Source organism: Gopherus flavomarginatus, chromosome 15, assembly GCF_025201925.1.
Source record: "Gopherus flavomarginatus isolate rGopFla2 chromosome 15, rGopFla2.mat.asm, whole genome shotgun sequence".
In the NCBI taxonomy this organism is placed as follows: domain Eukaryota; kingdom Metazoa; phylum Chordata; order Testudines; family Testudinidae; genus Gopherus; species Gopherus flavomarginatus.
The window spans coordinates 3104621-3118775 of NC_066631.1; the positions used below are offsets into that span (position 1 = coordinate 3104621).

At 40.8% G+C, this 14155-nt stretch overlaps 1 protein-coding gene across 4 annotated transcripts in view; it reads right to left on the bottom strand.

Moving 5' to 3' along the window:
* Positions 1-14155, bottom strand: part of EWSR1 (EWS RNA binding protein 1) — a 39607-nt gene that overhangs the window by 14501 nt on the left and 10951 nt on the right. For 2 of the 4 annotated variants that reach the window (XM_050923762.1, XM_050923764.1), the window contains exons 4-7: positions 11676-11802; positions 4609-4795; positions 1971-2138; positions 683-894 (exon numbers count right to left, since the gene is read on the bottom strand). In XM_050923762.1, coding sequence (XP_050779719.1) covers positions 683-894; positions 1971-2138; positions 4609-4795; positions 11676-11802 — 694 coding nt within the window. The remainder of the gene's footprint in view (positions 1-682; positions 895-1970; positions 2139-4608; positions 4796-11675; positions 11803-14155) is intronic. The other 2 variants (XM_050923765.1, XM_050923763.1) reach the window with 1 other exon arrangement.

Here is a 14155-nt window from a genome sequence, read left to right on the forward strand (position 1 = left end):
GCAATGCGCGTCTCTTTCTCCCCTCCCTCCATTCCTGCTGCCTTGTAGAATGTGAGGCTATATTAACAAGAATGTGGTAACCCTTGAGGGCTGAGCTGAGTGCTAGTTCATCATTTAGCAATAAGGCATTCCCTGCAAAATCTCTCTCCCTCTTCCACTCTCTGACTTCATCACCTCAACCAAGCTCCACAATCATCATTGCTGTGTACAGTATTAAATTGTTTAAAACAATTTTCCCTGGAACCTAACCCCTACCATTTACATTAATTCTTATGGAGAAACTGGATTCGCCTACATAGTTTTGTTTAAAGTAGCATTTTTCAGGTACATAACTACAACGTTAGAGGAGTTACTGTACCTCTTTGCACCTACCTTCAGTACCATGAACTTTAGCAATACTGTGAATTAAACGTTTAACGTGAGTCTTAATACAATGGCTCTACTAAAAGCAGGATGCATAGCATTCGACTTGCAGTCAAACTTAAAACTATACCCACAGTCAGGAAAAGTCTACAGAACTATTAGTTGGCAGATTGCCTGCTGGCTGGAAAATACGCAAAATGCTAAACGAGCTAAAGCCTTCTTCAGAGATTTACTAGTATATCTTGTTTGATAAACACTACTGAGATAGTACAATCATTACAGTTCACCTCCTTAGATGAGCTTCATTACGCAAACTCACTCTGCTGGCTGTAACTGCTACTCTGCTGGCTGTACTGGCTTGGGGCCTGGCTGTAGGATCCAGTCGGGGGAGGATAACTAGTAGGTGGCTGCTGGCCATAGCTGCTTTGCTGGCCATAGCTAGTCTGTTGTCCATAGGTACTTGGCTGCCCATAGGTGCTTTGCTGAGAATAACTGCTCTGATCATAACTACTTGGCTGTGTAGAGGAATAGCTGAAAGACATAAGAATTAAGAAGCGTTTCTCGATGGAAGATAAATCAAGCCACCTGGAAATACACATTAGGTTGCAGTGGTATTTAATTAGACAGTAATGCAAGTCAGACAACGTGTATTAACAAAAGTCATTTAAAATGTGAGGTCATCCTATGGAGGATGATTTGCAAGAACAGAAACAAAATAAGAAGGGTTGCTCAAAACAAAACAATGATCAAATTCTTCATAGCTCTAAAAAGAGATAACTATGCCATGGAAATCACCACTAGTTTCCAAGTGGGAAATCTGCACCCCTTGGGACACTGCACTTTAAATAAATACTTTAAAACAAACAGATTCAGTGAATGATTGATATATGTCATCTAGAATTTCAATGCCACTGAAGACTATAAAATACCAGCTGGTAATATGGTTTGTTTGTAACTTGTTTCCCTGGCTTCTTATAAATAAAAAGCAATCTAATTCACTTTATTGCCAATCCACTTTATTTAATTCTGCTTGGCATGTGTAGGCTTTTCAGACATGCTTGAGAAGTTCAAAAGAAACATCTGTCCTACGTTTCAGGACGAACAACTCACCTGAGATTCATGACGTGTGTGGAAACAGTATTTTTATAAGTTAACACTAAGAGTGCCTGAAACACATCCTCTCTTTAGGACCCAAAGTTTTAGGAGGCAATGACATGTAATTAAAAAGTGGCTTTCACACTTAAAAGTTAAGTGAATATTTTTATATAAACATTTTTCTTGAGTAGTCACTTTTGCCTTTTGTTATTATAGATCTCTATCATTTGATTAGAACTTATTTAATCACAACCCTGTATTCTTTCCTCTTTGACCCTGCAGTGAAGAGAAGACTGGTTAGATGCAAGTAAGCTTGTTTATGAAAATATCTGATAATCTGCAAGCATGGCTAGAAGCCTTATAAAGAACAAATGCTTAAAATCCAAAATATTTAAAGTTTTCACACACTAGGAAAGTCCATTTTAAAAAAGGCAACAGCACTTTTATCCAAGCAAACAAATTTTAATTCTCCACCACCACCTTCGCCAACCGTAATTTTCTGAAACAATTACCTCGTTGGAGGATAGGACGGAGGAGCAGTGACAGGCTGCATAGGGTAACTTCCAGGCACCTGAGGATAACTGTAGTTACTTTGTCCATATCCTAAGCTGGGCTGGCTGTAACCTGTGGTACTTGACTGAGGCTGGCTAGTCTCCGCTGGCTTGCTGCTATCCTGGGGTCTAAAAGCAAAGTTCAGCAATGAGGAGTTATCTTGTACCAAACTCCCCTCTCCCCCAATTCTCCTTACAACAGGTAATGATACCCAAAGCATACCAGCAGAAGACCAGGATATATTAGTTTATGGAATTTATGACCTAAAGTTGCAATTAGGTAGTCCAATGCATTTTAATTTCAAATCAAGATCCGTTTCATCACTATGGAATGATAGAATTCATTAGATAAATTCAAGACTTTATGTTCTGACTGACAATTTATACATTCTCCCACTACTAGAGAAATCATTGGCTACCTCATTAACAATAATTAAAAATACAATTTTGCTACAGCTTCCATTTACCTTATTAATCAGGTGCAATCTCAAATCTAAAGCACATAATTTAGAATTATACCAACTCCAGCATGGCCCCAGTGATACCAGTCAGCTCTGTGTTTTGGGGGAAGCAGGGCACAGTGTCTGGCCTGTCTGACTCATGAGGGACAGACACACACACACCCCGCAGGTCTCTGCTTGAACCAAGACCAATCAGAGAAAAGGCGTTGGGAGACACATCTAGACCCCTCCCGACAAGGGTGATAAAGATTAAGACATCTCCATTTGCATACAGAATAGAGAGCAGAGAACCTAGCCTCACCTGCATGGAAGATGGGACAGGGATTAGCATACAGAATGAAGAACAGAGAACGGCACTGAACTCTGGGACCAGAAAAGCAGGGAAGCACTGCATCATGGGAATCTCTGCTCCAGATGTTAATGAACCTCCCCTGCCCCCACCCAGCTCAGCAGTTATCAGACCAATTCTAGTAATGAATCCTTGACTGATATCCAAAATACTGAAGCAGCCTAGCTGCAATGTGAGCTCCCTGGAAGAGAACACCACCCATAGCTAAGAGTGATCAGCTCCTATTGTCTAGCCTAAAGAAAACCCTTGAGTCATCAGTTTACCCATAAACAAATCTAGTGTTCTCCCTTGATCCATTGTTGTTTCTCTACAAAAAACCCCTACCTATGTTCAAGTAAGTGCTCTGATGCTTAGATTCAAACTATGCATCAGTTCTGCTGGGACTCCATCTTCTCCTGACTGTTCGTGCTGGGGTCTCTGCCTGCCTCCAGCACTCAGGACCCTGAGCTACCACCATCACCTAGGAACCCTGACCAGTTCAAGCCTCTTGCAGTGGGTGAGATCCTCTTCTTTCTCTCTGTTTTCCTTTCTACCTTAGGTATTAACCTTTAATAATGTATGTTATGTTGGTTTAGCCCTCCTTGTGTAGTTACCACTGTTATTCAATAAATAACTTTTATGGTTAAGCTGGTTGCTTCTCTCTCTCTCTTGCTGAACTTTACTCTTTTGTGATTTTAGCTTCCCCCATTTACTCTACAGAAACACTTCTTTTACCTAAGCTAAAGATAGATAAAGGTGGCAGCTTGAAAGTGCTGCTTGACCCAGTCCATTGAGCCCAGGGGCACATAAGGGGTCAGCTTGAAAGTGCCGACTGACCCGGTCCGTTCAGACTTGCTCTGTTAGAGTGTGTGTGCACGCACGCGCGCGTGCACTCATCTGGTTCTGGAGGAACCCAGCCCTAGTGAACCTAGGTCCTGCAGGATAGCTCCATCAGGAGGCGACTTGCATAAGGGAGAAGTAGAGCTCCACATGAAAACACATGTGACACAAGCAGAACATTGATAGAATTACAGAACATGCCCCCGCCCCCTGAAGAGTAACCCGAATAAATAAGCATACCCCAAACAAATGGGCAAATCTGGTAACACCAGACAGATCACATTCTAGAGCCAATTAACTCAGACATTCACTCTAGGTTTTCTTGCACTATGCTTGTAAACAGCTTTGCCACCTGATGGCATCAGCTTGTTTTGTTTAACATTCAATCTGATTTAGAGATAACTGTTCTAAACCTCTTTTTAGTTAAAGACGATCTTACATTTGCTGAACACACAATTAAGCTAAGAGGTCTATTGTCAACAGGGGCCAAACACACTGAAGACACTTTGTATCAAGTCATCCACGTACACCCATTCCCAAAAGACATGCTAGGCAATACTATTGCTTTAAGTAACCCCATAACTAAAAGATAGACAAGTGTTAATTTTCCACTATTTTTCCTATCTTACAGTTTGATAGCACTGCATCTACAGTCAGATGCACTGTTTCGATGATCAGTAGAATTTCCTGTGTTAGGCAATCGCTTGGTAACATTGCTGGCACCCTGTGCTGGACACAGAGGGAGGAAGTCATGTACACACTTTTCCCAGGCACTGAAAGCGCTATGAGATACAGCAGCAAAGCTGAAACCAAAAATGCAAAAGGAGAGGCATATGCAGAGAGAGGAGTAGGCCCAAGCATGTTCGGTGTTGCTTTTGGATCTGTCAATGGCCCACCTTTCTAACTGATAGGAGAGCAGAAAGACCCTCATTTAAAAAGAAAAAAATTAAATGAAATTGTTCTGTATTACCTTGCAGGTGCAGATGTTGCAGGCTGCTGCCCATAGGTTGGGTAGGCAGGCTGGGTGCCATAAGCGGACTGTGCTGCATAAGAAGCCTGGGTGGTAGTAACTGTGGGTGTGGTGGTATCGTAGGCAGCTGTGCCGTACCCCTGGACGGGCTGACTATAAGCTGGGGGGGCAGTTGGGGTGGTATAACCTAGAACAAACAAAAGCTTTGTCAGATTGATGTTCAATCTAGATTTCGTATTTCAGACTACTTTTATTCTTCTTCAAAGACTTTTACCCAGAGGTTATAAATGTTACCAATTTTACTTTTACTATGCAATATAGGTAACCCGAAAACATAAAAATTGACTTATGCCCCTTTTCTGCTTCTTCATGGTACATGAAGGCCTGGAGATTTGTTTCCCCCAAACAGTGTTTTTGCTTTAAACATCAGAAATTCCAGGCTAGTCTTCCAGGTCCAACTAATGACTAGAGAAATAATTACATCACTGAGAACAAAAAAGCTGATTGACCAAGGGTGAGTTCCTTCTCAGTCAGATTAAAGATTGATTGTTTACTACTATTTAACTTCAAAATCTAATTTAAAAAAACGTACAATACAGGCAGAGACCTGTAGAAAATACTCCTAAACAGGGAAGGGTCAGAGAACATTCTTGTTATTTCTAACATAAAAAAATCCAAACAATTACAGAAACTTTTAGCTAAGTCACACCCATATTAGGCCTTAATACAGCACAAAGAAAAGGCATAAGGCTAACTTTTAAGATGATCTTTACAGGTTACCATTAAAGCACTATGTACTTGCAATCATTAGTAATTCTTGAAATGTAAAGAATGAACTTTAATTTTGCACTTACATAAGAACGGCCATACTGGGTCAGACCAATGGTCCATCTAGCCCAGTATCCTGACTTCCAACAGTGGCCAATGCCAGATGCTTCAGAGGGAATGAACAGAACAGGGCAATTATCGAGTGATCCATCCCCTGTCATCCAGTCCCAGCATCTGGCAGCCAGAGGCTTAGGGACACCCAGAGCATGGAGTTGCACACTGACCATCTTGGCTAATAGCTATTGATGGACATATCCTACATGACCTTATCTAACTCATTTTTGAACCTAGTTACATTTTTGGCCTTCACAGCAAGGAATTTCGCAGGCTGACTGCATTGTGTGGAGAAGTACTTCCTTTTGCGTGATTTAAACCTGCTGCCTATTAATTTCAATGGGTGACCCTGGTTCTTGAGTTATGTGAAGGAGATAACACTTCCTTGTTCACTTTCTCCATACCATTCATGATTTTATAACCTTCTATCATATCCCCCCCTCAGCCATCTCTTTTCCAAGTTGAAGAGTTTGTCTTTTTAATCTCTCCTCACACGGAAACGGTTCCATGCCCCTAGTCATTTGTGTTGTCCTTCTCATACCTTCTCCAATTCTAATATATCTTTTTTGAGATAAGGTGAATTGCATGCAGTATTCAAGGTATGGGGTACCAGGATTTATATCATGGCATTATGATATTTACTGTCTTATTTATCCCTTTCCTAATGGTTCCTAACATTCTGTTAGCTTCTTTGACTGCCGGTGTACAGTAAAAAGATATTTTCAGAGAACTATCCACAATGACTCCAAGATCTCTTTCTTGAGTAGTAACAGCTAATTTAGACACCATCATTTTGTATGTATAGTTGGGCTTTTGTCTTCCACTGTGCATTACTTTGCATTTATCGACACTGAATTTCATCTGCCATTTTGTTGTCCAGTAACCCAGTTTCGTGAGATTCTTTTGTAATGCTTCACAGTCTGCTTTGGACTTGACTATCTTGAGAAATTTACTATTTGCAAAACTTGTCATCTCACTGTTTACCTCTTTTTCTGGATCACTTATGAATATGTTGAACAGCATACTCTAGTAAGTTAGAGAAGAGGTATTTCAATGAAGAAACATACCAAGAAGTCAAATTGTTTCTGCTGTTTTAATATGTCATTGGTTAAAGGAAGACCATAGCAATTTAATATGCCACAGGCAAAAATATACAGTAGTTCATATAAACAAATCGTTGACACTTTTTAGAAATATCGATCATTGCTCCTATCTCCAGTTAGCGAGTGGAAGATGTTCTTTACTGGTATTTTCCAGCAGCTCAGCTTGATTTTGCAAAAGGGCACTGATAGCTAGCATTGAGGACAGAGTAACAGGAAAATACCATCTCAGTCCTATTTTTCATCAGTTAAGATAACAGCTTCCTTTTTACTTGTTAATTTTATTATAATTAAGAAACTTGTAATCACAAAGATGAATACATCACATGTAGTGTTCAGACTAACTACACTGGAGTTTTCCTTTCCACTGCCTGATTTTCAAGAGAGAATCTCCAGTACTGTAGTGTTTATTAGTCAGCATCTTTTCCTTTCATCCTCAGTGTCTTCAAAATGCACAAGGCTGCTTTCACTAATCATTGTGCTATGTAGGTGACCTGTCAACAAAATCCAGCCTTTTCCTAATTGGTTAATGAAGCAGTGTTTAAACTGAGCAGAGGAAACTACCTCATAGCACATGCCAAAACAGCTACACTGGTAAACTATAAAACCAACTTCAGTTCAACATTCTGAGTAGTAACCCAGTACACGTGTAATAATTCTTCAAGTGTTCTTCATGAATCCCAGCATTTTAAATTGCACTTGTTACAATTCAGCCAAGCTACAAAAGCCAAAGTGCAAGTAGGTTTATTCTCCCTTCCTATAGGAAGGCTAGATCAACAATATTTGCTTTTCATAATATTCTGGGTACTCATTTCTGTTTAGAGTGCAAATCCCTGTTCTGAAGCCTAAGCGTCCTAGTGAGGAAGAAAGGTGAATGGGATGATGCTGAATGGTGTAAATGAGCACAGTTTTTTGTGTTCAGCAAATTGAAACAGTTCAAACACTCAAAAAAAACAAACATGAGCCACAAAAGCATTCCACAAAGACTAGCTGATCAACCTAAAGTTAGATGAACCCCAGTTCCAAAAAACTAAGCCCTGAGCGCTCACTGACAACATCAGGTTTTTGCAGTAAGTCAGTTCCGAGTGGTCAGAGGTAAACTTCACAGAAAACTAATGCACTTGGGTCCCAATCCTGCACTCAGAGAGAACTTGTTGCAGGATCAAGGCCTTACCTAGATCTTTCCAACTGTGGTCCCTTTTCCCTGACACATTTGATGGTATTATTAAAACCAAATGCAAAGCAGGCAGCAGAGTGTGCACACTGCCAGATGTCACAAAGGCTGTTAACTGTCCTACTAAAAGGAACCTTGAATTTTAAGCACATGTGAACTCTAGTCTTGGCACATCATTTGTAAAAGTGCTTTTAATATTTAAGCCTCAATATGTAAATAGTTAGTGATTTAGGAACTCCTTACTGTAAATTCTAATTTCAGCTGCACATCAGCGTAGTTTAATATAAAACACTTAGAGCTGTATCTTTTGATGTATTAGATTCCATTTTGGGGGAACATTTAGACCAGCACCTCTCAAACTGGAGTCCACAGGGCCCACTAACTCCTCCCCCTCTTTCCCAGTGCCTCCTACACAACTGGGAGGGAGAGGGAGGAATGTGGATAGGGTATGCTTACGGCAGGAGGTGGGAAGAGGAGGGGCAGGGGTAGAGTGGGAGCAGGAAGAAGTGGGGCCTTGGAGGAGTGGGGGCAGGGCCTGGGGCTCAGCAAGGGCTTTGGGGGTCTGCAAAACTTTTTAAATCAAATTGAGAGTCCTCTGGTTGCTAACGTTTGAGAACCCCTGATTTAGACAATGTAACCACCCACTTACTGAACAATTTGGGAGTCTCCAAAACAGACTAAAAAAAAAACTTTAAGAACTTCATAATCTGCTTTAAGCATCCCAGTAAAGATATTCCTTAGTCAGCTCCAGTTCCTCTCACAGGATCTAACCCAGCAAGCCTTTTGCACACAACCCTCCCATTTATGTAAACAGCTCTTCTTTCTGCATTAGAAGGGAAGGATTCAATCGTAAAAGAATACTCAGCTAAAATACTGGATTGAAAAGGATTTATTCTGAAATGGCTGGCTTCTCTTCAGGTGGTGGCAGTTTTCAAAGTTCTCTCTAATTTAAACAGCCAGCATCATAAACTACTATGGTGTTTAATAGGTTCCTGCAGAATCCTAATACATACGGGATAGGTAAACTTACTATAAGTGAGAACCAAGACACAGGAAATTATGTTCACCATCCATAATAAATTATTCTTCATGATGGTGGGCCATCAACTTCAAGTACTGACATTTTAAATACATAATACTAAGATACAGGGGCAAAAAGAAAGAATGGGTTTGGTTATTTGCACAAGATAACTCTCAATCTAGAGATCACAAAGAGGTCACCAGGGTTATGACCCTTCCTCCCAACCTTTATGCCTAGAGGGGAAAGGGAGTCCCAAAAAACTCCTTAATTGGGGTAATAATATAGAAGATATTGATAACCTTTGGATTAACTCACACCAAGTGCAAATCAGTGCCAGCCACACAGGACCAAATAGGCTGGGACTAAGGGGAGACTGATTGAGCCTCTCTTATGTGGGACTAAAATATGCCCCTATGCAGGCAGAGACAACCTTAGCCTGGACCATTATCATGGTGCAGAAGAACCAGCTCTACTACTCATGCAGTCAGAACCCGCTTTAGTGGTATTTCAAGGGGAATGAGGAGTTTGAGCACTGGCCTGCTAAACTTACAGTTGTGAGTTCAATCCTTGAGGGGGTCATTGAGGGATCCGGGAAAAAAATCTGTCTGGGGATTGGACCTGCTTTGAGCAGCGGGTTGGACTAAATGACCACCTGAGGTCCCTTCCAACCCTGATATTCTATGATGCTATGATTCTAAGGAGCTTCACAGAGCAACGTAAAGCTCTGAGACAACATAAAGCCTTTTAATTAATTATGAAAATAGACAAAAAAGCACTATTTAAATAATTGTCTTATGCAATACGAAGTCAGCTTCTAGAGAAAATTAGTTGCAATTTGACTGGAAGTCTAAATGTGATCCTTTTTAAGGTGTTAATCTGTGTGTCCCTTACAACACTACATGTTTTATAAAGCACAAAAACATAGAAACTGCATACTGAACAGTATCTTTGATGGATTTTGGATTAGGCCCCTAGGAGGTTTCAGGTTGTTTAAAACAGTACTACTATCAGTTCACCTTTGGATGGTTCTGAATCTTCTAGGAGAGGATGGTGTAGTGATTTTAGCATTCGGCACTAGGTGCATATAAGTAGCGTATATAAGTAGTTCTGCCAAAGTTAAAGACAGGGAGGCAAACTGATGGACAGGAAGGCATGCAAATCATATTCTAAGGACCTACGCCAATGTGGTCTTCCAGCTGACCATATTTTTTTTTTTAAGTGGCATTTTTTATTGGATGCGAGAGGAAGCAGCATAGGAAAAATATCTAATATTGTTATATAGCCCAGTAAATGTACCTTGAGCTAAACATGGTGCATGCAAAAAACAATCCATTATGGACTACTGTTCCTATAACCCCTGCACATTAAGGGCATGTATTCACTAAAGGCTAAATCAGCAGTGCTGCAACAGAAGCAGCAGCATCGATTTAGCAGGTCTGGAGAAGATGCCGGAAGTTGATGGGGGAAGCACTCTCCCATCAACGCAGACATCGTTGTAAATCGATCTAAGCTACGCCCAATTAAATTACGCAATTTATGTAGCTTAACTAGCGTAACTTGGATCAACTTACCTTGTTAGTGTAGACAAGGCCTTAGCATCAGCAGAGATTTTTTCAGAGATATTTTTAAAGTTTAAGTCTACAAATATATTCTGTTAATCACTAAAAGCTATCAGTTCTAATTCTTCAAGGCATAAGATTACTGCCAGAAAGAAACCCTCCCCCACTTAAAGAACTGCACAATTAAATACATTATGGGGAAATTTTTTCTCCACATTTTCCATTGCAAGGCATCCACCTTACCATCCATCCATCCATGACCAGATATAATAGAAGCACTACTTGTATGCCCTAGATATTTCTAGGGAACCTTTAGGAACCACTAGAGACTATGTTTTTGCATGGACTCCTGGTTCAAATTGAGTGTACCAGAATATAGTCTTCAAATGATGTATCAAGTCTCTCCAGATCAGTTGTTTTTTAAAAGTAAAAATATTAAGGTATTTTTTATGAACAAGACTCCAGTTTAAAAAGCAAAAGTTAAGTAATTTACAGAGCATTTATGAAGATGTCAAGTATATGTCTGAACTGGAAACCCATAGACATAACATGGAACATGCAAAGGTGGTGATAAGAACAATCTGAACATGTCTAATCATGCTGTTTACCCTTTAGGAAATGGTAAAGACAGCTAGGTTATATTCATCTGGAACATCTTGGTACAGCTGTCACTAGATTGCTTGGAAAGTTTTATTCATAGAGCATGGCACTCAGGAGTTTGTCAATGGTACTTATTATACAGACATGGAACTTATAAATGGCACTAAATACTACCAAATTTTAAATAGTACTATATGTTTAATGTGATGTTATTAGGGCTAAAACAAATGAAACACCTAAAGGGTTAACATCACAAGTTTAGACAGAATGAAACAGCATTTCCCATGCAAGAGTGAGCAGGATATTCAAACCTGTACTGGTCCCTTCTACTGTGGAAAGCACAAGACAAAAAGTAGAGGGTACACTATCAGAACAGGCAAACAGTTCCTTTAACCAATTTGATTTTCAAGCAACTGAAGAGATGCCCTGAGTACACATTCCCAATGAGTATTGTTACATAGCTTTTGTGTGTGTATTTGTTTTTTTTAAACAAAGTACATTCTGTAGATTAAACGGGTATGTTGACTCCTGGCATTCACCCCACCCACATCTCAGCATCGTTTTAAATCAGCATTCCCTACAAGAAAGGCTATAGGAAGACTAAAACCTTTTCTACGTCAAAGCTGCCCTGATCGATTCAATATGGTTTAGGTTCATATTTAGGTAGAAGATTTTAACTAAGCTCTTTCCCCAGTAAAAACAAAGTCATGCAACAGTGTTGAGGCTCTTACCCGTTGGAGGCTGCCCATATGAAGTTGCATATGCAGTTTGCCCATATGTTGCAGTTGTCTGAGCCTGTGTGTAGCTGACATCAGTGGGTTGTCCATAAGTTCCATAACTCTGTTGCCCATAGGCCTGCTCCAAAGAAAATATATATTTAATTCAAGCACTGAGATGAGTTTTATTTCATTACACAGAGGCATATAAACAGTCATTTTGGTGACACGGAGTAAAAAGGCAGCAGTGTGGAGCAATTTAAATTGATTTATTTTTGTTTTAATAACAGAGCTAAATGACCATATATATTCGATCATAAGCCAGTTTGTTTATAAGCCAATCCCCTCCCCGCCCTGCCCCCCAAGATGGATAAGTAAAAATGGAAAAATTTTATAACCCGTTCAAAAGCTGACCCTATAATTCAGGGGTCAGCAAACTTTGGCTCCCGGGCCATCAGGATAAGCCGCTGGTGGGCCGAGATGGTTTGTCTACCTCAAGCGTCCACAGGAATGGAGGTAAACCTAAGTAAACAAAGTGTCCCAGCACGCCAGTTGCTTACCCTGATAGGTCAGGACAGCAACCAGTGGGGAATTTTTTTTTTTTTGGCGGGGGGGGGGAGAAGCTGGGAGTCAGGGGAGTAACCCCTGTGACCATCCCCCACATGACCCCACCCCTAGCCCCAGTTCCCCACACTCTCCCCATCCCATCCCACCTTATCTGGGGAGGATGTCTCTGACCTGGCTAGAGCTGCTCCGGCTGCCTAGGTGGCCACAGCCTGCTCTGGGGGCGGGGCCGAGCGGCATGGCTGCAGCCTGCCAGTCTTGGAGCTGCAGCTGCTTCGGAGGCTGGAGGGAGAGCAGCGTGGCCAGAAGAAGACACACACTGGCCCTGCCTCTTCCCTTCTGTCTCTGCTGCCTTTCCTTGCTCTCTCTGTTGGGGGGGAAGGGTGGTGTCCCACCTCTCCCTCTCTATATCCATTCATAAGCCTACCCCTTTCTCTGGTGCTTCCCTTTTTATTAAAATAATTCAGCTTATGAACGAGTATATACAGTAGATTGAGGCTTTGTAAAGCTAATTTAAGATACTGTATATTTAGATTATAAATTTATATTCAAGTAAATTATAAGTGCGGTTTCTAAATGTCACTACTGGTATCTTTATTAGAATTTTACGAACCCCATAGCCAAACAAAATATTGAAAACTAAGCCTTTGATCCTGCAAACACAAATACATAACTTTATCCACATGCATAATCCCAGGCTTCCTACAGACTTTGACAGGTGTACTCACATGTTTAAAGTTAATCATATGAATATATGTGTATGCAGCCTGAGGAGCTAAAAACCATACTTTTTATTAAAACTTTTCTTAGCGGAATAAAATCTTTGACCCTTCAAAACAAAATTCCTTCAGTGTTAACTGTGCAATGTTACTTAGGCTTCCAAAGCATTAACAAAATTGTTGTGAACATTTTCAAAAGCAGGAGCCTAAACCCATATCTAGGTACTTGAGGGCATGATTTTCAAAAGCACCTAAGGAGGTTTATTACACCAGTTGAGTTAGCCTACCTCCAGTATCATCCTGAGAAACACACAAACTACAAAGTGATTAGCAGCACGTGATATGTCTACACTGCAGCTGGGTCTGTGCCTCTGAGCCTGGGTAGCCAGACTCAGGCTAGCTCCACTTAAACTAGCATGCTACAAATAGCTGTATGGACATTGCAGCATGGGTGGCAACTCAGGCTGCTGCTAGCAACCCAAGCCCAAGCCTGGCTGACCTATGGGTCTGAGGTCAGGTAACTAGTCTCAGTCACTGACAATGCTGCAACAGACACACTGCTATTTTTAGCATGCTAGCTCAAGTGAGTTTGTCTACTTGGGCTGGGAGCTGTAGTGTAGATACCCACAGAGTGATTGTTCTAGTACAGTGATTAGATTAGCAGTTGAGTTGCTGTAACTGGAGCTGCTGCACCCCCACTGAATTACAAGCTGGAGCTTCAAACACTTTCCTTCACCTACCTAAGCTTAAAGCACCACATCTCTCGTGCTAGAGATTTGTGTGTGAACAAGATCTGCATGTGGGTGAGGAGCAAAGCTCAAGTTATATCTCAAGCTAAAACTGCAGTGAAGACAAGCCTGATGTGACTTAGGACCACATGTCTCATTGACTTCAAATTGCAAATCCTAAAGGAGGATAGCCTATTCACATGAAAGCATTTCAAGCTTTCTTGACTTGTGGAAAGTTCAGTAGGTCAGAAGTTGAGGAAAGGCTGCAAGTGTAACATGCACTATTTGCCTATAAATATGAGTTGTGTTGTTCTCACAGACAGGGTCTTAGTGAGCCCTTGGTCTTCTCTTTTTCAACACAGATGAACATTTTAAGTGTGAAACTTCTCAGAAGAAAAAAATCTACATAAAATCTGAAATTCTAACAATTAGAAAAACTAAAGAAAAGTATAAAACATCCACTATCGCAGGGGTCAGCAACCTT